Source organism: Thalassophryne amazonica, chromosome 10 (assembly GCF_902500255.1).
Source record: "Thalassophryne amazonica chromosome 10, fThaAma1.1, whole genome shotgun sequence".
NCBI lineage: Eukaryota > Metazoa > Chordata > Actinopteri > Batrachoidiformes > Batrachoididae > Thalassophryne > Thalassophryne amazonica.
Window position 1 is genome coordinate 118,293,302 of NC_047112.1, and position 23,876 is coordinate 118,317,177.

The 23,876-nt window shown below is 41.0% G+C and overlaps 1 protein-coding gene across 1 annotated transcript in view; it reads right to left on the bottom strand.

The window, feature by feature from the left end:
• tmco1 (transmembrane and coiled-coil domains 1) overlaps positions 1 to 23,876 on the bottom strand; it is a 47,741-nt gene that overhangs the window by 19,838 nt on the left and 4,027 nt on the right. The window contains exons 2-4 of the mRNA XM_034180764.1: positions 8,589 to 8,666; positions 8,400 to 8,459; positions 6,509 to 6,555 (exon numbers count right to left, since the gene is read on the bottom strand). Of these exons, the coding sequence (XP_034036655.1) occupies positions 6,509 to 6,555; positions 8,400 to 8,459; positions 8,589 to 8,666 (185 nt within the window). The remainder of the gene's footprint in view (positions 1 to 6,508; positions 6,556 to 8,399; positions 8,460 to 8,588; positions 8,667 to 23,876) is intronic.

Below are 23,876 nucleotides of genomic sequence, written 5' to 3' on the forward strand. Positions count from 1 at the left end.
TAGCCCCTTTCACCCCGGGGCTGCTCCCAGTTGCTTCCTGTGGCGTCATGACGATGCAGGAATGTCTGCGTCAGGTGCATGCAGCAGGGGGCAGAGAGGAGGTGAGAACGCAGCCTGCAGGTTCTCTGCACAGAGAAGTCAGAGTGCACAGTTTGGCTGCAGACAGACTGTGCACTCTGACTTCTCTTCTAGTTTATATTTGTTCTTGTGCTGAGCTGCAGGTCTGCGCTCTGAGTTCTGTTATAGTTTATCTTTCCTCCTTTGACCGCGAGATGCTCGTGCGGACGAACTGTCCGTGAGCAAATGTGGAGATGTCTGGAGTTCTACTTGATGTTGACATGTCCTGTCTCTAGCAATCAGTCTATGAGCAGGACTTATGTCCTTTTTTGTCTTTTTTTTTTTTTTTTTTAAACTGTGATGAGAGAGTTTGAGGGGAAAACAAGGAACTAACTGCTTGCAGCCAGTTTTTTTTTTTCTTTTAATTGTTCACATGTGCGCGCATGAACAAACCATCGGTGAGTGGACTGGAGATGTCTGGACTTTTTTTTGGAGCAGACGATGCAAAAAAAATTAAACATGTTTGCCCCTTTCACACCAGGGCTGCTCCCAGTTGCGTCATGCATCGTAATGACGACGCCACGTGGAAGCAACCTAGTGCCAAGACAATGTGACTGGAAGCCACACCCTCACAAGACAACGTTACCCAATGCCAATTTATGATTCCTGGTGTGTTCCATTGTTCCCACAGTAAAAATCACCCAGGAGTGTTTTTATACCATGTACACAATGCAGTAAAACTACACGCTTAAAAAGAAAAAAAAAAAAAGACCAGAGGGAAAAAAAAAATGCTGACTGCAGCTGCAGCTCCTTCTCTGTGTGGAGCTGTCTAGCGAAGAGAGGCACTGTGAAGCAGCTTCTTCTCTCACAAATGTGTTTACATAAAATCCATAAAAGTCCTGCTCACAGACTGATTGCCAGAGACATCCAGTAAAAAGTCCGGACATGTCCAGTCCACTCACGGATGGTTCGTTCACGCGCGCACATGTGAACAATTAAAAGAAAAAAAAAAAAAACTTTCTGGCTGCAAGCAGTTAGTTCCTTGTTCTCCCCTCAAACTCTCTCATCAAAGCCGAGTCAAGTTAGAATGATAGAGTCCAGTCGGAATTAATAACGTCAAAGCAAAACACCGTTTTGTTTATTTTTATTTATGTCCAGAGATCAAGGATACAGTGACCAATTTCATATTTATTTACTTTAAGACTCAATGAAATACACAGAAAACCTGTAAAGCCTACTTTTATTACAAAACTCACAAGAGGTATTGATAAGAGAATCGATAAGGAATCGGATCAATCAATCAATCAATCAACATTTATTTATAAAGCGTTTTACAGCACCGACTGGTGTCCAAAGTGCTTAACATTAAAAACACAAATTCACAAAAATAAAACACATATAGAATAAAATTTTAAAACAGCACATAAAAAAGAACATAAAAATAACAGAACATGTCACCTCCCCACTAAGTGTTAAAAGCCAGTTTAATAAATAAGTCTTTAACTTAGATTTAAAAAGTGCTAGGTCAGGAATACAACCCCTGGCAAAAATGATGGAATCACCGGCCTCGGAGGATGTTCATTCAGTTGTTTAATTTTGTAGAAAAAAAAGCAGATCACAGACATGACACAAAACTAAAGTCATTTCAAATGGCAACTTTCTGGCTTTAAGAAACACTATAAGAAATCAGGAAAAAAAAATTGTGGCAGTCAGTAACGGTTACTTTTTTAGACCAAGCAGAGGAAAAAAATATGGACTCACTCAATTCTGAGGAATAAATTATGGAATCATGAAAAACAAAAGAACGCTCCAACACATCACTAGTATTTTGTTGCACCACCTCTGGCTTTTATAACAGCTTGCAGTCTCTGAGGCATGGACTTAATGAGTGACAAACAGTACTCTTCATCAATCTGGCTCCAACTTTCTCTGATTGCTGTTGCCAGATCAGCTTTGCAGGTTGGAGCCTTGTCATGGACCATCTTCTTCAACTTCCACCAAAGATTTTCAATTGGATTAAGATCCGGACTATTTGCAGGCCATGACATTGACCCTATGTATCTTTTTGCAAGGAATGTTTTCACAGTTTTTGCTCTATGGCAAGATGCATTATCATCTTGAAAAATGATTTCATCATCCTCAAACATCCTTTCAATTGATGGGATAAGAAAAGTGTCCAAAATATCAACGTAAACTTGTGCATTTATTGATGATGTAATGACAGCCATCTCCCCAGTGCCTTTACCTGACATGCAGCCCCATATCATCAATGACTGTGGAAATTTACATGTTCTCTTCAGGCAGTCATCTTTATAAATCTCATTGGAACGGCACCAAACAAAAGTTCCAGCATCATCACCTTGCCCAATGCAGATTCGAGATTCATCACTGAATATGACTTTCATCCCGTCATCCACAGTCCACGATTGCTTTTCCTTAGCCCATTGTAACCTTGTTTTTTTTCTGTTTAGGTGTTAATGATGGCTTTCGTTTAGCTTTTCTGTATGTAAATCCCATTTCCTTTAGGAGGTTTCTTACAGTTCGGTCACAGACGTTGACTCCAGTTTCCTCCCATTCGTTCCTCATTTGTTTTGTTGTGCATTTCGATTTTTAAGACATATTGCTTTAAGTTTTCTGTCTTGACGCTTTGATGTCTTCCTTGGTCTACCAGTATGTTTGCCTTTAACAACCTTCCCATGTTGTTTGTATTTGGTCCAGAGTTTAGACACAGCTGACTGTGAACAACCAACATCTTTTGCAACATTGCGTGATGATTTACCCTCTTTTAAGAGTTTGATAATCCTCTCCTTTGTTTCAATTGACATCTCTCGTGTTGGAGCCATGATTCATGTTGGTCCACTTGGTGCAACAGCTCTCCAAGGTGTGATCACTCTTTTTTAGATGCAGACTAACGAGCAGATCTGATTTGATGCAGGTGTTAGTTTTGGGGATGAAAATTTACAGGGTGATTCCATAATTTATTCCTCAGAATTGAGTGAGTCCATATTTTTTTCCCCTCTGCTTGGTCTAAAAAAGTAACCGTTACTGACTGCCACAATTATTTTTCCTGATTTCTTATAGTGTTTCTTAAAGCCAGAAAGTTGCCATTTGAAATGACTTTAGTTTTGTGTCATGTCTGTGATCTGCTTTTTTTCTACAAAATTAAACAACTGAATGAACATCTTCTGAGGCCGGTGATTCCATAATTTTTGCCAGGGGTTGTAGTATGTAACTCAAGAGGTAGCTTGTTCCACAGTCTGGGGCCGGCTACTGCGAAAGCATGATCACCCCAGCATTTATATCTTGACCTTGGAACATGTAAGTAAAGCTGGCCAGACGCCCTTAATGTCCTACTGTAGGTGCGCAAAGTTAAAATTTCAGACAAGTAGGAAGGTGCAAGGCCATAAATAGCTTTAAAAACAAACTTTAAAATTTTAAAATCAATTCTAAAACAAACTGGAAGCCAGTGGAGTGAGTACAGGACGGGCGTAATGCGCTCACGTCTAAAAGTGTTTGTTAAAAGACGAGCAGCAGCATTCTGCACCAACTGGAGACGCGCAAGAGACGACTGATTAATGCCCGAATAAAGTGCATTACAATAATCAAGTCTGGAGCTGATGAAAGCATGAATGGCTGTCTCAAGATCACGTCTACTGAGAAAGTGCTTTATTTTAGCCAAAAGACAAAGCTGGAAAAAACTAGCTTTGACAACTGAGTTTATCTGTTGATCGAACCTCAAACAGCTGTCAGTTATCACTCCCAAATTCTTGACAGCTGGTTTTACATAGTTAGCCAGAGCACCAAAATTTGGTGTTACCACATTTGGTATGACAGAGCGCTCAAACACCATGATCTCAGTTTTACCATCATTCAGGTAAAGGAAGTTTTGGGACAGCCATTGCTTTACATCGCAAATACAATTAAATAGTGATGACAAAGCATCACTCCCGTTAGTCCTCACAGGCAGATAAATTTGCAGATCATCTGCATAACAATGAAAGGACAGATTGTGCTGGGTTATAATTGACCCCAATGGCAGAATGTACAAAGAAAATAGAATTGGCCCAAGGACAGAACCCTGCGGCACTCCACAAGACAGGTGAGTAGTTGATGAGGAGAGGTCCCCAATCATGACAGAGAAGTTCCTTTCAGCCAAATATGATCTAAACCACTTAAGTGCAGTACCATGAATGCCAATAAAATGTTCTAACCGGGAGACAAGTCCTGTGTGATCCACAGTATCAAAGGCTGCTGTGAGGTCCAACAGAACCAGCACAGCGGAATTCCCCGCATCCACTGACAAAGTGATGTCATTATGAACTTTTAAAAGTGCTGACTCAGTGCTGTGTCGTGATCTAAACCCAGATTGGAATTTTTCAAGGATGAGATTGTCTTCTGAAAATGATTGTAACTGTAAAAACACAACCTTTTCTAAAACCTTAGACAGAAATGGCAGATGAGACACAGGTCTAAAATTGGATAAAACTGACCAGTCCAGGTGAGGTTTTTAAGAAGAGGTCGAACCACAGCATGTTTAAAAGCAGCTGGATCGATAAGCAGAATCGACAATGGCATTGATATCGATAAAATCATAACAATACCCATCCCTACTTCTAAATCTATATGAGTGCGCACGTGAAATCAGGACTGTGAACACACGCCCGGTCTGAGCGGACCTTGCTGCCCCACAGTGAGTCAATGCGTGTCACAGGCTCGGTGCAGAGCACCACAACGCAGTTGAACTGGATGTGACAGCTGTACTACACCTATCACGACATGAATATCATATACCTCTGTAGGAGGAATGACGGAGCAACTGGTTCACCAGGCCTTCCCAACATAAATAAAAATAAAATTCACCTTCAGAATAGCTCCAGGTGTGTGTCACAGAGCAGGGCAAACACCAGCAGGAGCCAAAGTTTGTAATGACCACCCTCTCATCCTGCCAGCGCCATGTGCTGCCAACATCAGCTTTCAAATGCCTCATCCACCACAAAATTCCCATATAGTGCCAAGCCCTGCTGCACATCGCAGCACCTAACGTGATTGCAAGCGCCACACAGTCTGAAGCAATGACTGATTGCCAGGGCACAAGCATGAACCACAGTGAGGTCAGCTCATGGACCTGATATCTTGAAGAGCAGAAAGGCGTTGGGTTCTCTCATCTGATCGAACCGCTGCAAATGCGTGACCTCCGATCACCTGACCACTCTGTGGGTCCTGCATGAGACTCCTTCATCGAACCACTGCGCGTGAGTGAGCTTGGATCAAATGACTGCTCAGCTGCACATAACAGCTGACCGCACCACTGTGGGTGAGCCCATCTGGACAGCATGTCCTGCTATGCGCTAAACAGCTGGTATTCTGGTGGGTAAGAGAGAGAGAGAAAGGGCGTGCATGCAATGGGAGGAGGGGTTGCGGCTGCTGATGCATTAATGTCAGAACCCGTCTTACCTCCCCTCTGGTTTCCGTATTTTATACAACATATGGACTGATGTATGTCATACAGGGCCCCCTGATCAAGGATTTACTGCAGTGCACTGTGGACTGGTGGCTATTACGGGTGTCGCAGACCAAACGGTCCCCCATAAAAATGGGACCGCCCTGCGTCCACTGCACATGCGCCATTTGGGACCGCAGCAGCTCATCTGAGACGGACTCTCTTAACCCAAAGCGATCAAAAGGAACAATGTGATTAGAAACCATCAGATGGCACCGTAAAACCTCTTGAATCATTCTAAAGTCAGTTTTAAGCAGAAACAAGGCGATAATCAGTGAGTTGCTGCTGATGCTGTGAAATGACGGCGGTGCAGTGAACGCAGCAGGTCGTCTGGCTGCTGCGCTCTGATCGCTTCCTCCGTCTTTTATTATGAAATAATGCTGAATTTATGTGGAAATGATTGTTGTACAAAAGCTTCAGATATCTGTTGCTGAGTTCTTATATCTGTTGATGACTAGAGGCAGTCTGAAGCAGAAACGAGGTGATAATCAGTGAACCGTGGCTGAAATGACTCCTGGACAGTGAAGGCAGGGCAGGCCAATTTTTAGGAGGGGCCATTCGGACTGGCGACATCAGTAATAATGGCTGTGGGTGTGCACATCGGTGATCAGATGTCCATAATAATCTGATCACGCACAATCACATGCACTACAGTGGTGCAATAGTCAGGGGATCCTGGTTTGCATGTAATCAGTCCATTGGTTGGATGTCATTCGAAACCCAGCAGGTCTTCAAAGAGTGGACCACAGCACTCACTCTGCTACACCCCCAAACCTCAGCTGGGACAAATATTCGGGCAGCAGTGTACGAATGCCATGCGAGTACCCAGAATGTGGGCCGAAGCTGCCTTCAGTGATTCGTGCACATTCGGAGTGCAAATCAGTTGATTCACCACATTCACCGGATTATGTCACAGTATTAAAAATCACATGGTTCCACAGTGACTCTCACCATGGACAGGTCTCTGTTGTTGTTCTTCAGTTTCTCTTCTTGTCTTTCTGCAAACCAATCACAATCATATGTCAACATCCCATTGCTTCCTGATACTTTAGGGTTCATTCATCATTATGCAGCATTTTAATCACATCGCACTTCAGACAAACATTTCAAACATTATTCAGGAGTTGATGCTGTAGTTTGTCTCATTGTTTGCAGTAAATCAAACAAACACCAGGCGATAGAAGGCATTTTTAATAATGTTCAAGCCATACCTTTGATGTTCGGTTGTCCCTATGAGTGGTAGCTTATCCTAATTAGTCCATCATTAACCAGTTGACTTTAGGGTCTTACCCAATCACATTAAAGACATTTACCCTGTCCCGAGTACAGCTGATTTCTAATCATCATGTAAGATAATTACACATTTCAGAACCATAACAGACTAGTGTCAGATCAATGATCAGATCAGGAAAAAAAATGAGACATATAAGTGGTGTATCACTCGGCAAAAGTCAGATTTCGCCCCTGAGCTCAGGGGATTCACAGTCACCTCGGCTACGCCCACGCTCGGATGCTGTCCTCAACGCCTGATATTTTGGAATAATTCTTTCCATGCTTGGATCCTGATGTCCTGATATACATCATGTTTACACCGGCTGCTTTGCAAAAAAAAAAAAAACTTTTTTTCCCCCACTCATGTGAACACACATCTGCTTTGATTTCACTGCAACACGACAATTATTACTTCCAAAACATGATAATAAATCTTCATTTCACACTATTATGTAAACTTTGTATTTAATCCACAGTTCATAAGCATACCAAATGGTGTGGGGGAGGTCCATACGGATCACAGATCATCTCTGGTCCATTACAGCCCTACAAAAGTCACCATTCAGCCCCAATATCGTAAATCCTCAAACTTTTGCAATCTGACTTGGTGATTGACATCTCTGGCTGGAGACGTGTTACATCCTGGACGTTTGAAACTGTGGCATTTTCAAACCACAGTATTTATATTTACACTGTGCCAGTGTTAATGCTGAAAACGCAGAAATGCACTACAAATTCTCCATAATGAAGTATCACTGGGACTGCCTGGTCTCTACCTAGGCTGTTTTTTTTTTTAACAAAAAAGTAACCAATTCCACATGGGGAAGAGGGTTAAGGCCCATTTACACAAGCATGTCTTTGCTTCACACAACAGTACGAACTACATCGTGACGATCCCACCCGCTGTGTTCACAGCTGGACGCCATTCTTTGTTCTACCGGCTGCCACATGCTCTGCGCTGGACACTGCGTATATAAAATAATTATTTTGTGCCGGATTAATCTTTTTTTTTCTGCAAATTGGCTGTTGAAAACGGCTCTAATTACAGAGGAGGCTGCAGCCGGAGCCGTTTGCGTGTGTACCTAACACGCTGCAGAAAGCATTTGGAGCCGTCTAAAAAGGTAATTATTTGACTTGTTTACATTGTCATGGCTTGGTAAAACAGTTGTGTGTTTTTCCTTCTTGTGTGCAGCTGTTAAAGTATGTTTATAACAGATGTAACTTCTTGTAATAATCGTTCAGACAAGCTGTGCTCTGATCCGTTGACGTCACCACTCACTCTGTTCACTTCTTTACTCCACTTGACGAGCTGCACGTCATGTTGGAGAGTACATCGCGCCACACAGCACGACATTTGTGTGTGAAAGATTTTTTTGAACATTTCAAAATTCTCTGTGCGCAATAGCACGGACCGGCGCCCCTCTGGCATCCTGTCTGTGCACCCGTTAAAGACGAGTTAACTCTCCAGCGTGACACAGCTTGTGATGTGTCGTGAAGCAAAGGCACGCTGGTGTAAATGCCCATTTAGACTTAAAGTCAACCAATTACTTTCAAACAGAATGGTTCTTACCAATCTTCTTCTTCTGCTGGCGTCCTGCAGATTCTGTAATAGCTTCCTTTTTCTTCTCAACTAAAACAATCAACCAGCACTGAGTTATTCTGAACATTCTGAAGCACACAAATAATTGAGACAACAAAACAAAGAACAAAATAAAGACTCAAAATCAACCATGTGTAAGTACCGGTATGTATGTCTTACGTTTTTTGCTTTGCTTTTCAACCTCAGCCTTTAGTCTCTTGTACTTTTCTGTCCGATACACCAAAACCCAGGTGATTCCTGAAGAGAAAATTGAAGAGGCCTTAACGTTAAAATATGTGCAATGAACAGTACTGTATCATCACAATCCAAAGCTGTCCTTCAAAATGCAGGTATTACCTATAAAAATTTTTAAAAAAAGCAGTTCCTTCCTGAGAATAACCCGATCTACCAGTGTGTCTTCATCTTCATACCAGTATTGATCGGCAGGTCATGTCATAGTTACGTTATCATTTCTTCTCACAAATCCCAAAAAGCATGAAATAATGTGTCAACCTGCAACTGAGACGACGAGTATTTAACACTTGAGTCCTGTGTATAAGTGAGCATTTTTTTTTTTTACTACTTTTAGTTTTACTTTCATAATTTACTAGAGATGGGTATTGATAATATTTTATCAATATCAATAGCATTATCGATTCCGCTTATCGATTTCCTTATCAATACATATTGTGAATTTTCTGTGTACTAAAAGTAGGCTTTACTGGTTTTCTATGTCAACAACATTTTATTGAGTCTTAAAGTAAACAAATATGAAATTGTTCACTGGATCCTTGATCTCTGGACATAAATAAAAATAAACAAAATCTGTAGTTTTTGTCAAAAGCGTTTCCTTTCAGACATTACTGGCATGAATGTCCCTCTGTACCTCTGAGCTGAACTCAGCCGGCTGCTGGAGTCTGCAGGTCTGCAGCTGCACAGTCTTGGACTGCTGCAGCGCAGGACATCTCATTTTTGGAAGAAAAAAAATATTTTGTTCGATTGCAGTTTATTGTTTGTACTACAACGTTTGGAAAAAGGTGTCATTTGATTGAAACTGCGATTTGCTTTGAAGTTATTCGTTCCGAGCGGCACAGCGTTTGGAGCAACGGAACAGAGGACGATTCTCATTTCTTTCTCGCAACGAAAAGCATTGAAGCAGAGAACCAATGAAGCAGCGGGTCGGAGCACTGCTTCATTGGTTCAAGGTTCAAAGCAGAGCCGCGCTGCAGAAACGGTTGATTACAGACCCACTGCAGGGTCTGCAATCAACGTAGAGAAATGATCATTTTCCAGACAAACACCCTCAAAAACAGCGGCTGCTCTGAAGGACCGATAAGGGAATCGTTAAGCCAAAAGGCCATTGATATCGGTGGATTGAATCATTTCTTAACGATACCCGAAAAGAAATGGTTCTCGATACTCATCTCTATAATTTACCTTAAAAAACTGTTTACCTTGCCTTGTTTGGTGTCATTTTTTTCCAGCACAACCTCACCTGTGTCATTCTGACATACTGCATTAAAACAGTGTACCTAATTTCACACAAAAAATAAAATCAGAATAGGAAAAAAGTAATTTTTTTTTTTTTTACTGTGAAAATCACAAATGTGTAACAAACCATTTTTATAACTAAAAATGCAAATATGAATTCTAAATTTAAAAAACACGTACAAATTTCTATATTAAAGTTATATGCAACTATTACATTAAAATGTAGGAAATGCTTCAGGTTTTTTTGTACAGCTATTGATAAAACAATCAGATGCCACACAAATTATATTTATGCCACTCAGAAAAACAATTCCAGTCCATCAAAAGGTCCTGTGTTGAACATAAACAGGCCTGACACTTCCTCCTGCTGTCCACCAGAGGCAGCACTGGACTCTTCTCCGAGTGACATCTGTACCCAAAAAAGAGGAAGACTTTTTTTGCACCAGTCTGAGGCTCACTACACACCAGGAGCAACTAGAGGTTTAAAGGCCTTGCACAAGGGCCCTTAGTGATTTTCCAGTCAGGTGGGGATTTGAACCCATAATCTTCTGATCACCTTAACCACTAGACCATCACATGTGGGTGGGTTGTGGAATGCAGGGAGAGCTGTTAACAGCAATAATAAAACATTTATGCCAGGCAAGTGAACTGTCCAAAAAAGTTTACCAATAAGATTTATTTTGGTGAAGTTATGTGTCGGACGCAGCTCGGAGAACCGACCAGCGTTTGAAGGACCCAGTATGAAATAAGCAAAGCACGGTACAAAGGCTAACTGAATTTAATACATAACAGTGATACAAAAATAACAAAAGAAAGTGCGGTCTGGCGTGGTGCGCTCCCAGCAGCGCTAACGGTCCGGAGCCAGAAGCTGTTCGGACCCAAGGACCCCGCCGACACCCCCCAGGTGGCCGCAACAAACCGAGTCTGTGAAAGAAGGAACCATTATGTGAGTCCACACTCTACACACAGAGAGAACACTTAAAGGTGTACAAACAGCAAACACTTCCTGGCTTGATTACTGATCAGCTTCCCACCCTGCAGGCATGGAACATCCAGTTCACAAAACTCCACTGCAGTGGAAGCCGATACATGACTAACATACAGCTCAATATAAAAAGGTGTGAGGGACACCACATTTACTGACTGTATAAATGTTAGTCACAAAATCTAACGTACCTCAGGAAGTGTGCTGACGAGCGTGAGACCTCACCCCCTCCTCTTTCACAGACCGTGCATCAAACCCTGGACGTTCTCTGCATCCACTGATGATGAGATGGCTCCCGAGACGACGATCTCACCCATCTGGTCACAAGGTCGAGTCTCTGGCAAATACACACTGTGTACTCCAGTCTTAAATGCCACCATGTTCCACTCCATATAGATGCACCTCAGCTGTGAGTCCTGACGAGCCGCAGGTGATCAGGGTGAGGTCCTGACAGCCTCAGCAACACAGCCACTCAGTCCCAAATGCAAGCCACCTGGAAGGAAAAACAAAAGACAGAAACAAAAAGGCAGCCAGGCCCCCCAGCCATACAACAGAAGTTGCATGTCAAAAAGAAATGTTGAAAGAAGAAGAAGAAAAAAAAAAAAAAAAAAAAAAGTAAAAATAAGGTCATACTGTATGGGAGAGTGACAATGGAGGGCAATAAATCCTATAAACATATATATTGGAAAAGGTAGCAAACCTGTAGTTATTTTGACCAGGCTTAGACTAGGGTAATGTGGACTTGGGCAGGACCTGTGTGTTCAATGCAAACAAGATCAGTTAAAACATGTATTTATAGACTTTTTGCACCAACCAGGATGCTGTGGAAGAACTCTTCTATTGCGGTGTTTGGCCACACAAGGAGAGAGGCAGCAGTGTGCCACGAGAAGCACCTAGCCTTCCGAAAACCTTCAGAAGAAGAATCAGTGCATGCCCTCTGGTCATCTTTAGTTAGTTTCGGACACTGCTGCGACTGGGTTTTTCGTTTTATTTTCTGCAGAATAGCCCTTCAAGCCAAAAACTGTGGCAACAAAGCACCGTAGCTTTGGCCTGTGTCGGACTTGGAGCGATTCAAGATACCCACAAAGGATTACATGGAAGGAGTAAAAACTTTATCCCATCTTTGAAACCACTGAGAAGTCCAAGCGGTGGACTCGAGTTGTGCTTGTGGTTGACCAAATTTCTCCCACAAACATGTCAAGAAGGATAAATACATCTATTCCAAGGACTTTGTTGGTGAAGCTGGGCCAAGTATTGAGCATCCGGAGTTCCGGACCTTATTGCAGCCACATTTCTCCCAAAGCAGGTAAGTCAGTGTTTCCCACAGGGCAGATGACACGTCTACTCGTAAAAGAGTGACTATTATTTGGGTATTTTCTCTAAAGTTTTCAGTGGTACATAGGGATGGGACGATATGCTTTTCCCCTGATTCAAATCTCTCATGACTTTTTGGGTGCCGATTCAATTTAAATTGAGATTTTTATATTGCTGATTTTTGCAATTCTTAGTTTAACTTTCTTAATACCAGTGAAAAAGTTGCATAATGATGTCTACAGACTATATCAGGAGGCATATTTCCCCCCAGAATACACATCACATGTGAAGCTGTTTTTAACATTTATGTAACTGTTCTGCTCAGTCAGTGCTGTAAAAAAACAAAATTCACAAACAGAGCACCTGAAAATGCAAATGTGAGCCTTTTGTTACAGAGAAATACTTTCTGGAAGGTATGGTGTACTTCAGCTCCAGCGTGTGCAGCATGTTCCTGAAACCAGAATTTTCCACAACACTATAAGGCAGCAGGTCTTTGCAAATTAAAGTCATGATTGATTTTGTGATGTGTCTGGCTTTGTCAGAACTGCTGGGTAGATTGGAAGATGCTGCTCTCGGTGTCTGCTGGCTTGCTGCTGCAGGACATTTGGCCGGAAGCTCTGCATTTACTTCAGGATGGTGCCTTGCTCAGTGGGCACTGAGGTTTGTCGTATTTCCGCAGTACGCAATGTGTGCATTACATATTTTACAAATACCTTTCAATATGTCCAGTTCTGCTTTTTTCAAAGAAAAAATCCATAATGTGATGATGGGGTTTTATCCCTGCACCATGTAGTGAGTTGTCCGCCATTCTCTGCCTTCAATTTAAGGCAGATGTGACGTCGCGTTGCCAGGTAGAGAGTCGAAGAAAAGCATTTCGCAATACGAATATTAAGCATTTTGTTATTCATTTAACACTGATATATAGATGAATGTGTCAAATTGTTCTGTGGAGCTGATTAATTTCATAAATTAACTTTTTTCCCATCAAAATGCATGCGAACTACAGTGAGACATGCTAATATTCAATGACAAAAACTTTATATTTCTGAATGTGTGCACAGTAGTAACTGCTGTAATGTTTGATGCAAACTATATTTAGGCTCCATGTAGAATTTTGTGAACATATCTTACATTTTGAAAAGAAAGCACAGTCATAAAGTGTTCCTCACAGCGGGAACCTTTTAAGCCCAGCATGCTCTACTTAAGCCCACCTCATGTATTTCAATAGAGAATTTCCTTTAATTCAAGTTAAAAACATTTTTCTTTGCAAAAGTGTTTAAAAGTAACAGCTCACTGTGTGACTTTAAATTAATGATAGGGCTGCAACTGTCGAATATTTTTGGAATCGAGTATTCTATCGATTATTTTATCAATTAATTGAGTAATCAGATAAAAAAATACTTTTGTATTTTTAAACAATATCAGTAGTGGCAGGGCTCTCCCTGAGCAATGGCACAATGTGCCATCATGCAGATTTTTAAGTTTAGGATGTTCCCTCTCTCTGTTTAGGTAATTATTTATTTTTTCACATTATTAAGAGTTTTGGAGCTTTGCCAAACCATAAGCCCAGGCGCTCTGTGAAATCTTCAGTCTGCAGACAGGACATTCTTTTGTTTTCTTATTGCACAATTTATTTGCACTTTTTATTGCTGTGATTTATTCAGTGTTTAGTGTATATTTGTACGTGCTGTACAGAGCAGCTCACACCAAAGTCAAATTCCTTGTTTTCTGTGGATACTTGGCGAATAACAAAGCCTTTGGAAAAAACGGCTGTGGAGTGCAAGATTTCCACAACAGCTGCACTGATAAATTAACTCTACAGTCTGTTGATAAAAACTCTTATCAAATCTGAAAGAAACATTTTTTTCTGAATAGTTAAACATGATTCATTTAAAGTGTGCTTCCTTTCGCTTCATCTGCGGAGGTGGAGCAAACCACGTTTAAAAAAAAAAAAAAAAAAATACATATATAAACACACTGCTTCACTTTAAAAGCATAATAAGGCCGTTTCAGACGATCAGCACAGAGCCTTTCTCTTAAAAGGCTTTATTTTACTCAGCATGTGGCTTTGTAAACTTGTAGCATCGCCTGCTTCACTGATTAGCGCTAACATTAGTTATGGGCATGCATGGAAATATAGACCTGGAATGGACGTGCGCGCCTCAATCTATCAGCGTCGCTCAGGACAGGAAGGCCCCATTACTAAGGGTGGAGATGTGCAGATCATCAATAATAAACTGACTGTTTTTTTTGCACTAGCGTCGCTATTTCTTAACAGATTTTAATAAATGTAGGCTTGTTTTAAAGCCCTTTGAAAGCTCTTTCCAATGAACCTTTGCATGTGTGGGTGGAAAAAAAAAAAAAAAAAAAAAAAAAAAAAAACTTATGGAGCAATAGCCCCACGTCACACAGCCTGGTACTGTGCCATTGCATAATGCATGCCACACAGTTGCACAGCCTGGCATGGCGCCATCGAGTAATGGCACAGCCTGCCACGGAGCGATCACCCTGATCCACACAGCCTGCCATGGCGCCATCACGTCCGCCATACAGCGTTCGTGTGATCTATGGGAACAGCGACGGAGATGGTGGATTGGGCCATGGATCCAGCGCTGGAGACTGTTTGGTTTTATTCCCACTTTCACTCTCGTGATTGTGAATGTTTTGTTTTCACACTCATGCAGATCATTTGTCCACCTTTTCCCAACTTTTTGACTTTTTCTCCTTTGTTCAGCTGCTGTCCTGTTGACCGGGCCTTCATGACTGAACTAAAACTGCATTGCTTTTATTTTTTGAAGCTTGTTTTTTTTTTTTTTTTCTTCTCAGAAATGATTAATTCAATCAATGTGTGTCTCCTGAAAAATGTCCACTCACGCCAAAAAGAGAGAGGTGGATTTGTTGAAGTTTAATAAATCCAGGTAGAAGTCCTCTCTCACTGATGATCATGTTTCAGCTGTGCTTCACATTTGATACTCTTGTTAAAGATCAACAGAGACTAGATTTATCTCACTGAATAAGAAAAAAAGAACTGAAAAACACTAAAATGTAAAACGTGGTGGAAAACACAAATGTAGTCATATGCACAGACACGATAAGAACGAGTGCACTGGGACACTTTTCTCTTTTTTCTGCACAGTGACAATGACATTGTGACTTGTCTTATTTTTGTAAGGTAACCTCTTTTTTGTCCATTGCCTGGTCAGAACATCGAGTTTGTCAAAACAATGCTATTTAGTGCTTTTTATATAGGAATGAAATTATTATTGTGCAGACTTGAGTTTAGCCTTTTGGCCCGTCCCTCCACAGTATTTTCTGTTTCTCATTTGGCCCTTTGCAAAAAATAATTACCCACCCCTGACCTAAACAACATAGAGAATCCACATGACAACAATTGCAAATTGACATTGCACTACCAAAATGTAATTTTTTATGCTTTTCATCACGTTAATAAGAGACTACATGCTAAAAAATTTGCTAAAACAAATATTCCAAATATTCCATGTCAGCTATGTTTAATCTGCGTGGATATTCATAAACGCAGACCGAATTTCAGACATTTTATATATATCACTCTGGAACAAGGATGACAAGCAGTGTTGTAAAGGATGTTAAAGAGCAAACTTCACTTTCCCCCACAATGACATGAACAGGAAGTGACCTTATGGCCCACTCACACAGCACTTAAAGGGCAACGAAGCCTTGACGAAACAAGAAATTTGGACTTTCGTTGACTTTCACTGGCATCGTTTATCCTTCGCACAGTTTGCTCCTGCAGCTGGCGCTTCGTCAGGATTTTTAAACTGTTGAAAAATTTGAAGGGCAACGAAAACAATTCGTCAGTGTTTCGTTTTGCTGTCGTTCTTGACGTTTTTTAATAGTCTGTTTAGTTTTTGTAATGTTATTGTTTAGTTTGACTTCGTTTGACCAGCTGAATGTTTTCACACAGTGCAGAAGCTGGTTTGTAAGCGCTGAAGATGCTGCTGCATTCATGTACTGTCAGAAATTACAGGGCAAACTCAGCCTGTTTGCTTGGATTTTTTTTTTTTTTTTTATCTGTGTGGGGGGTCAACTTCAATGTGCTCAGGCACCTTACATAGGCCAGAATTAATCTTTTGTGTGGATACAATTAATTATTTTGCCACAAGCAAACATGTACATGTGGCAACAGGTAGATGATTCAGATGATTATATAAGAGCTGTTCTGGAAGACAGAATTCACGTTGTGGATCAGTGATCAGCTGGTGAAATAAGCACACATGGAGCGTCAATACACGGCGTTCACACGTACTGATCAATTTACTGCTCTGATATATTCAATCATCTTTACACTTATATTTATTCCCTGTTTTGACAGTTTTCTGTTATAAGTCAATATATATGGCTTAGTAACGTAATAGTGATACAGCAGTGACCACGGCACACCAGAGTTTTTTTTTTTTTTTACTTAGAGCCGACGGAGCATGCAGCGTGTCGTCAGACAGTGTGGATTCTGATGATGATGGAGATGATTCCTCTTTTGTTCTGGATGAGGAACCAGAGCAGGTGGTCCACCGACGTGCACATAGATCTCCACAGCTTCTGTTTGCAGTTTCTCCAGGACTCAGGTGCTATGAGCTCCGTCCCAGCGCAGAGTCCTGGAACTCAGAGATGCAGACACACACTGCTCCAGCTGTGGCTCCAGGCACATTTCATTTAAAGCGTCGAGATCAACGTTAGCTTCGGTTTTAAGCTCCTCTTTCGTCCCTTTTGCGCTGTTGCTTCGGAGGCTATTCGGTGATAAAGCTCTTTCGTCCACCTTTTCTCAACGAATTGTGACTTTTTTTTTTTTTTACTTTTTTGCTTTCGTTCAGGAATCGTCTTGTGCCGTGTGACCACACTCTCACGAGCGCCACTAGTTTAGCTTATGACAAGCTAAAAGTGGGCGCTCTCATTATGGCCGAACAACTCTCCAGTTTGTGGGTAGTCTGTGTTAATACACCCCTGCACCCAACGTGCTTGATGAATTCCTGTGCAAAAAGTAGTTCCCGGATAATTGTGATATATTCTTGAGATAATGAGTATATCTCATCTAAATCAATTCAAAAATTCACCAGCAATAAAATTATAAAGAGAACTAAAGTTTTAAGAGTGTCCGTAATAAATGTTTAAGAAACTTAAAAGTTTATGAGCATCGTAAACATTGACACAATGGAGTTTGATGCGCAAGAGTTCAGAAAGATACGAATGGAATGTTTTGATGACCATTTACAGTTGGAGATGAAAGACTTGGGTGTTAACTTGGTGTTAAAGTCAGAACAAGAAGCTGCACTGAAAGATCTACAGTAAGGAAAATAAGTATTTGAACACCCTGCGATTTTGCAAGTTCTCCCACTTAGAAATCATGGAGGGGTCTGAAATTTCCATCTTAGGCCTGGTTCACACGGCAGGATAATTAGGCCGATATCGGACCCGATCTTCCCCTTCCGACAATCTTAAGGACGCCCCGACAATCGTGATGACGCTAAGATAATCTTATCAGATATTCCTTCCGTGTCTGGTGTGTTCAGAGCGCTCTGATCTGCTCGGAAGGACATCAGGAGCGCTCCGATCGCAAATCGGGGATATTCAACATGTTGGATTTTTTTGGCCCGATATCGCAGCGTGTTGTGTCCTCCAACCACAAACAAGCATGCAGCCTGCTGAATGTGACATGCAGCCAATCAGAAAGCGAGGCGACAGATGCACGGAGCGGAAAATAAAATCAAAACAGCTGTTCTGACTTACCAGAAAGTCCGGTGGTCGTGCTGTCTCCACTCCTTTAAAGAACACCTTTTCTTTTTCTTTTTGTATCATTTTTTTCCCCTCTGTTGTAAACAGTCCACAAAGTACCTCCGTTTGTTTACTACGAGGTCACATTTAATCGAGAGATTTTGCGAGATTTCCTGTCTGAACTGTAAATGTTCGTGCGTGAATCTGTTGGTGTGTGGTGTTGTTGTCCTCACCGTGTGGCTGAACACCACACACTGTACGACCAAACCTGTTAGATCCATGATTTTTTATCTTCACGTGTGTGGTCTCTCAGGTTTTGGAAACATAAAGGTAATTTTAAAATCCTGTTGCGTGAACCAGGCTTTAGGTGCATGTCCACTGTGAGAGACAATCAAAAATAAATAAATAAATAAATAAAATAAAAAAATTCCGGAAATCACAATGTATGATTTTTTTAATAATTTATTTGTATGTTACTGCTGCAAATAAGTATTTGAACACCTGTGAAAAATCAATGTTAATATTTGGTACAGTAGCCTTTGTTTGCAATTACAGAGGTCAAACATTTCCTGTAGTTTTTCACCATGTTTTCACACACTGCAGCAGGGATTTTGGTCCACTCCTCCATACAGATCTTCTCTAGATCTTTCAGGTTTGGAGTTTCAGCTCCCTCCAAAGATTTTCTATTGAGTTCAGGTCTGGAGACTGGCCAGGCCCCTCCAGGACCTTGAAAAGCACCCCCAGAGTATGATGTTTCCACCCCCATGCTTCACGGTTGGGATGGTTTTCTTGGGGTTGTTCTCATCCTCTAAACATGGTAAGTGGAGTTGATTCCAAAAAGCTCTATTCTGGTCTTATCTGACCAGATGACCTTCTCCCATGCCTCCTCTGGATCATCCAGATGGTCATTGGTGAACTTCAAACGGGCCTGGACATGTGCTGGCTTGAGCAGGGGGACCTTGATGCCCTGCAAGATTTTAAACCATGACAGCATCACGTGTTACTAATGTAATCTTTGTGACTGTGGTCCCAGCTCTCTTCAGGTCATTGACCAGGTCCTCCTGTGTAGTTCTGAGCTTTCTCAGAATCATCCTTACCCCACAAAATGAGATCTTGCATGGAATCCCAGACCGAGGGAGATGGACAGTCATCTTGTGTTTCGTCCACTTTCTAATAAATAATCATAACAGTTGTTGTCTTCTACCAAGCTGCTTGCCTGTTGTCCTGTAGTCCATCCCAGCCTTGTGCAGGTCTACAGTTTTGTGCCTGGTGTCCTTAGACAGCTCTTTGGTCTTTTTCTCTGGGCCCCTCCCCAATCGGACCGGGAGTGACATGTTTAGCCGCATGTTCTCCTTGAATTGCTGGCTGTCTGAGTGGTGTCCAAAAAATGAAGTGGGCTTCATAGATAATTGGCAAAGCTTCTGGGAAAAACCTGGTCTTGTTAGGAGAGACGGCATCCATCCCACTTTGGATGGAGCAGCTCTCATTTCTAGAAATCTGGCCAATTTTCTTAAATCCTCCAAACCGTGACTATCCAGGGTTGGGACCAGGAAGCAGAGTTGTAGTCTTACACACCTCTCTGCAGCTTCTCTCCCCCTGCCATCCCCTCATTACCCCATCCCCGTAGAGACGGTGCCTGCTCCCAGACCACCAATAACCAGCAAAAATCTATTTAAGCATAAAAATTCAAAAAGAAAAAATAATATAGCACCTTCAACTGCACCACAGACTAAAACAGTTAAATGTGGTCTATTAAACATTAGGTCTCTCTCTTCTAAGTCCCTGTTAGTAAATGATATAATAATTGATCAACATATTGATTTATTCTGCCTTACAGAAACCTGGTTACAGCAGGATGAATATGTTAGTTTAAATGAGTCAACACCCCCGAGTCACACTAACTGTCAGAATGCTCGTAGCACGGGCCGGGGCGGAGGATTAGCAGCAATCTTCCATTCCAGCTTATTAATTAATCAAAAACCCAGACAGAGCTTTAATTCATTTGAAAGCTTGACTCTTAGTCTTGTCCATCCAAATTGGAAGTCCCAAAAACCAGTTTTATTTGTTATTATCTATCGTCCACCTGGTCGTTACTGTGAGTTTCTCTGTGAATTTTCAGACCTTTTGTCTGACTTAGTGCTTAGCTCAGATAAGATAATTATAGTGGGCGATTTTAACATCCACACAGATGCTGAGAATGACAGCCTCAACACTGCATTTAATCTATTATTAGACTCAATTGGCTTTGCTCAAAATGTAAATGAGTCCACCCACCACTTTAATCATATCTTAGATCTTGTTCTGACTTATGGTATGGAAATTGAAGACTTAACAGTATTCCCTGAAAACTCCCTTCTGTCTGATCATTTCTTAATAACATTTACATTTACTCTGATGGACAACCCAGCAGTGGGGAATAAGTTTCATTACACTAGAAGTCTTTCAGAAAGCGCTGTAACTAGGTTTAAGGATATGATTCCTTCTTTATGTTCTCTAATGCCATATACCAACACAGTGCAGAGTAGCTACCTAAACTCTGTAAGTGAGATAGAGTATCTCGTCAATAGTTTTACATCCTCATTGAAGACAACTTTGGATGCTGTAGCTCCTCTGAAAAAGAGAGCTTTAAATCAGAAGTGCCTGACTCCGTGGTATAACTCACAAATTTGCAGCTTAAAGCAGATAACCCGTAAATTGGAGAGGAAATGGCATCTCACTAATTTAGAAGATCTTCACTTAGCCTGGAAAAACAGTCTGTTGCTCTATAAAAAAGCCCTCCGTAAAGCTAGGACATCTTACTACTCATCAGTAATTGAAGAAAATAAGAACAACCCCAGGTTTCTTTTCAGCACTGTAGCCAGGCTGACAAAGAGTCAGAGCTCTATTGAGCCGAGTATTCCTTTAACTTTAACTAGTAATGACTTCATGACTTTCTTTGCTAATAAAATTTTAACTATTAGAGAAAAAATTACTCATAACCATCCCAAAGACGTATCGTTATCTTTGGCTGCTTTCAGTGATGCCGGTATTTGGTTAGACTCTCTCTCTCAGATTGTTCTGTCTGAGTTATTTTCATTAGTTACTTCATCCAAACCATCAACATGTCTATTAGACCCCATTCCTACCAGGCTGCTCAAGGAAGCCCTACCATTATTTAATGCTTCGATCTTAAATACGATCAATCATCTTTATTAGTTGGCTATATACCACAGGCTTTTAAGGTGGCAGTAATTAAACCATTACTTAAAAAGCCATCACTTGACCCAGCTATCTTAGCTAATTATAGGCCAATCTCCAACCTTCCTTTTCTCTCAAAAATTCTTGAAAGGGTAGTTGTAAAACAGCTAACTGATCATCTGCAGAGGAATGGTCTATTTGAAGAGTTTCAGTCAGGTTTTAGAATTCATCATAGTACAGAAACAGCATTAGTGAAGGTTACAAATGATCTTCTTATGGCCTCAGACAGTGGACTCATCTCTGTGCTTGTTCTGTTAGACCTCAGTGCTGCTTTTGATACTGTTGACCATAAAATTTTATTACAGAGATTAGAGCATGCCATAGGTATTAAAGGCACTGCGCTGCGGTGGTTTGAATCATATTTATCTAATAGATTACAATTTGTTCATGTAAATGGGGAATCTTTTTCACAGACTAAGGTTAATTATGGAGTTCCACAAGGTTCTGTGCTAGGACCAATTTTATTCACTTTATACATGCTTCCCTTAGGCAGTATTATTAGACGGCATTGCTTAAATTTTCATTGTTACGCAGATGACACCCAGCTTTATCTATCCATGAAGCCAGAGGACACACACCAATTAGCTAAACTGCAGGATTGTCTTACAGACATAAAGACATGGATGACCTCTAATTTCCTGCTTTTAAACTCAGATAAAACTGAAGTTATTGTACTTGGCCCCACAAATCTTAGAAACATGGTGTCTAACCAGATCCTTACTCTGGATGGCATTACCCTGACCTCTAGTAATACTGTGAGAAATCTTGGAGTCATTTTTGATCAGGATATGTCATTCAAAGCGCATATTAAACAAATATGTAGGACTGCTTTTTTGCATTTACGCAATATCTCTAAAATTAGAAAGGTCTTGTCTCAGAGTGATGCTGAAAAACTAATTCATGCATTTATTTCCTCTAGGCTGGACTATTGTAATTCATTATTATCAGGTTGTCCTAAAAGTTCCCTGAAAAGCCTTCAGTTAATTCAAAATGCTGCAGCTAGAGTACTGACGGGGACTAGAAGGAGAGAGCATATCTCACCCATATTGGCCTCTCTTCATTGGCTTCCTGTTAATTCTAGAATAGAATTTAAAATTCTTCTTCTTATAAGGTTTTGAATAATCAGGTCCCATCTTATCTTAGGGACCTCATAGTACCATATCACCCCAATAGAGCGCTTCGCTCTCAGACTGCAGGCTTACTTGTAGTTCCTAGGGTTTGTAAGAGTAGAATGGGAGGCAGAGCCTTCAGCTTTCAGGCTCCTCTCCTGTGGAACCAGCTCCCAATTCAGATCAGGGAGACAGACACCCTCTCTACTTTTAAGATTAGGCTTAAAACTTTCCTTTTTGCTAAAGCTTATAGTTAGGGCTGGATCAGGTGACCCTGAACCATCCCTTAGTTATGCTGCTATAGACTTAGACTGCTGGGGGGTTCCCATGATGCACTGTTTCTTTCTCTTTTTGCTCTGTATGCACCACTCTGCATTTAATCATTAGTGATCGATCTCTGCTCCCCTCCACAGCATGTCTTTTTCCTGGTTCTTTCCCTCAGCCCCAACCAGTCCCAGCAGAAGACTGCCCCTCCCTGAGCCTGGTTCTGCTGGAGGTTTCTTCCTGTTAAAAGGGAGTTTTTCCTTCCCACTGTAGCCAAGTGCTTGCTCACAGGGGGTCGTTTTGACCGTTGGGGTTTTACATAATTATTGTATGGCCTTGCCTTACAATATAAAGCGCCTTGGAGCAACTGTTTGTTGTGATTTGGCGCTATATAAATAAAACTGATTTGATTTGATTTTGATTTGGCTATGGTGGACAGATTGGAGTGTGATTGATTGAGTGCAGGGTTCTAGCTAGCGCAAACTTGCGTTACGGCCCGATATGCTACAATTTTGGACCGTTGCGATTTTCAATAGAGAGACTGCAATCAACTTTTTCTGCAGCGCGACTCCAGTTTGAAGCGTGAATCGAAGCAATGCTTCGATTCAATGGTTCACGGCGCTTTGATTTGTTGCTCTTCAGAGGCGGTAAGTCCGCTTCTTAACCCCTCCGAAAGCCATTAAAATATCATGAGTCACTTTTGTGTGGATTAAAGTCACTAACTGGGACTCTTGTCTTGTTGCAGTCAAGAAACTAGCTTCAGACGCTGCGCGGCTCTTTGCTAAGACAGAGTCTGCTTGGAATTAATAACTTAAAAACGAATCGGCGCTTTAAATAAATTGACACCTCTTACAAACGTTGCAATACAGACAATAAACTACAATTGACTAAAATATTTTTTCCTCCCAAAATGAGACGTCTTGCATGCTTTATAAACCTGACCTGCAGCACATCTGCAGCTGGAGCTCAGCTCATAGGTATGGAAAGACATTCATGCCAATAATAATGTCTGAAAGGAAATGCTTTTGACAAAAACTAACAGATTTTATTTGTTTATTTCCAGAGATCAAGGATCCACCATGTAGAGTTTATGTCCAGAGTTTAAGGATCCAGTAACCAATTTCATATTTATTTACTTTAAGACTCAATAAAATGTTCAATTTCAATTTAATCAGCTTATAAAGCGCCAAATTACAACAAAAGCTGCCTCAAGGTGCCTCACACAGAACAGTTCAACATAAAAAATTAAAATAAATAAAAAATTAAAAATTAAAATACCTAATTAAAAACAGAAGTAAAAGAATAAAACATAAAATAAAA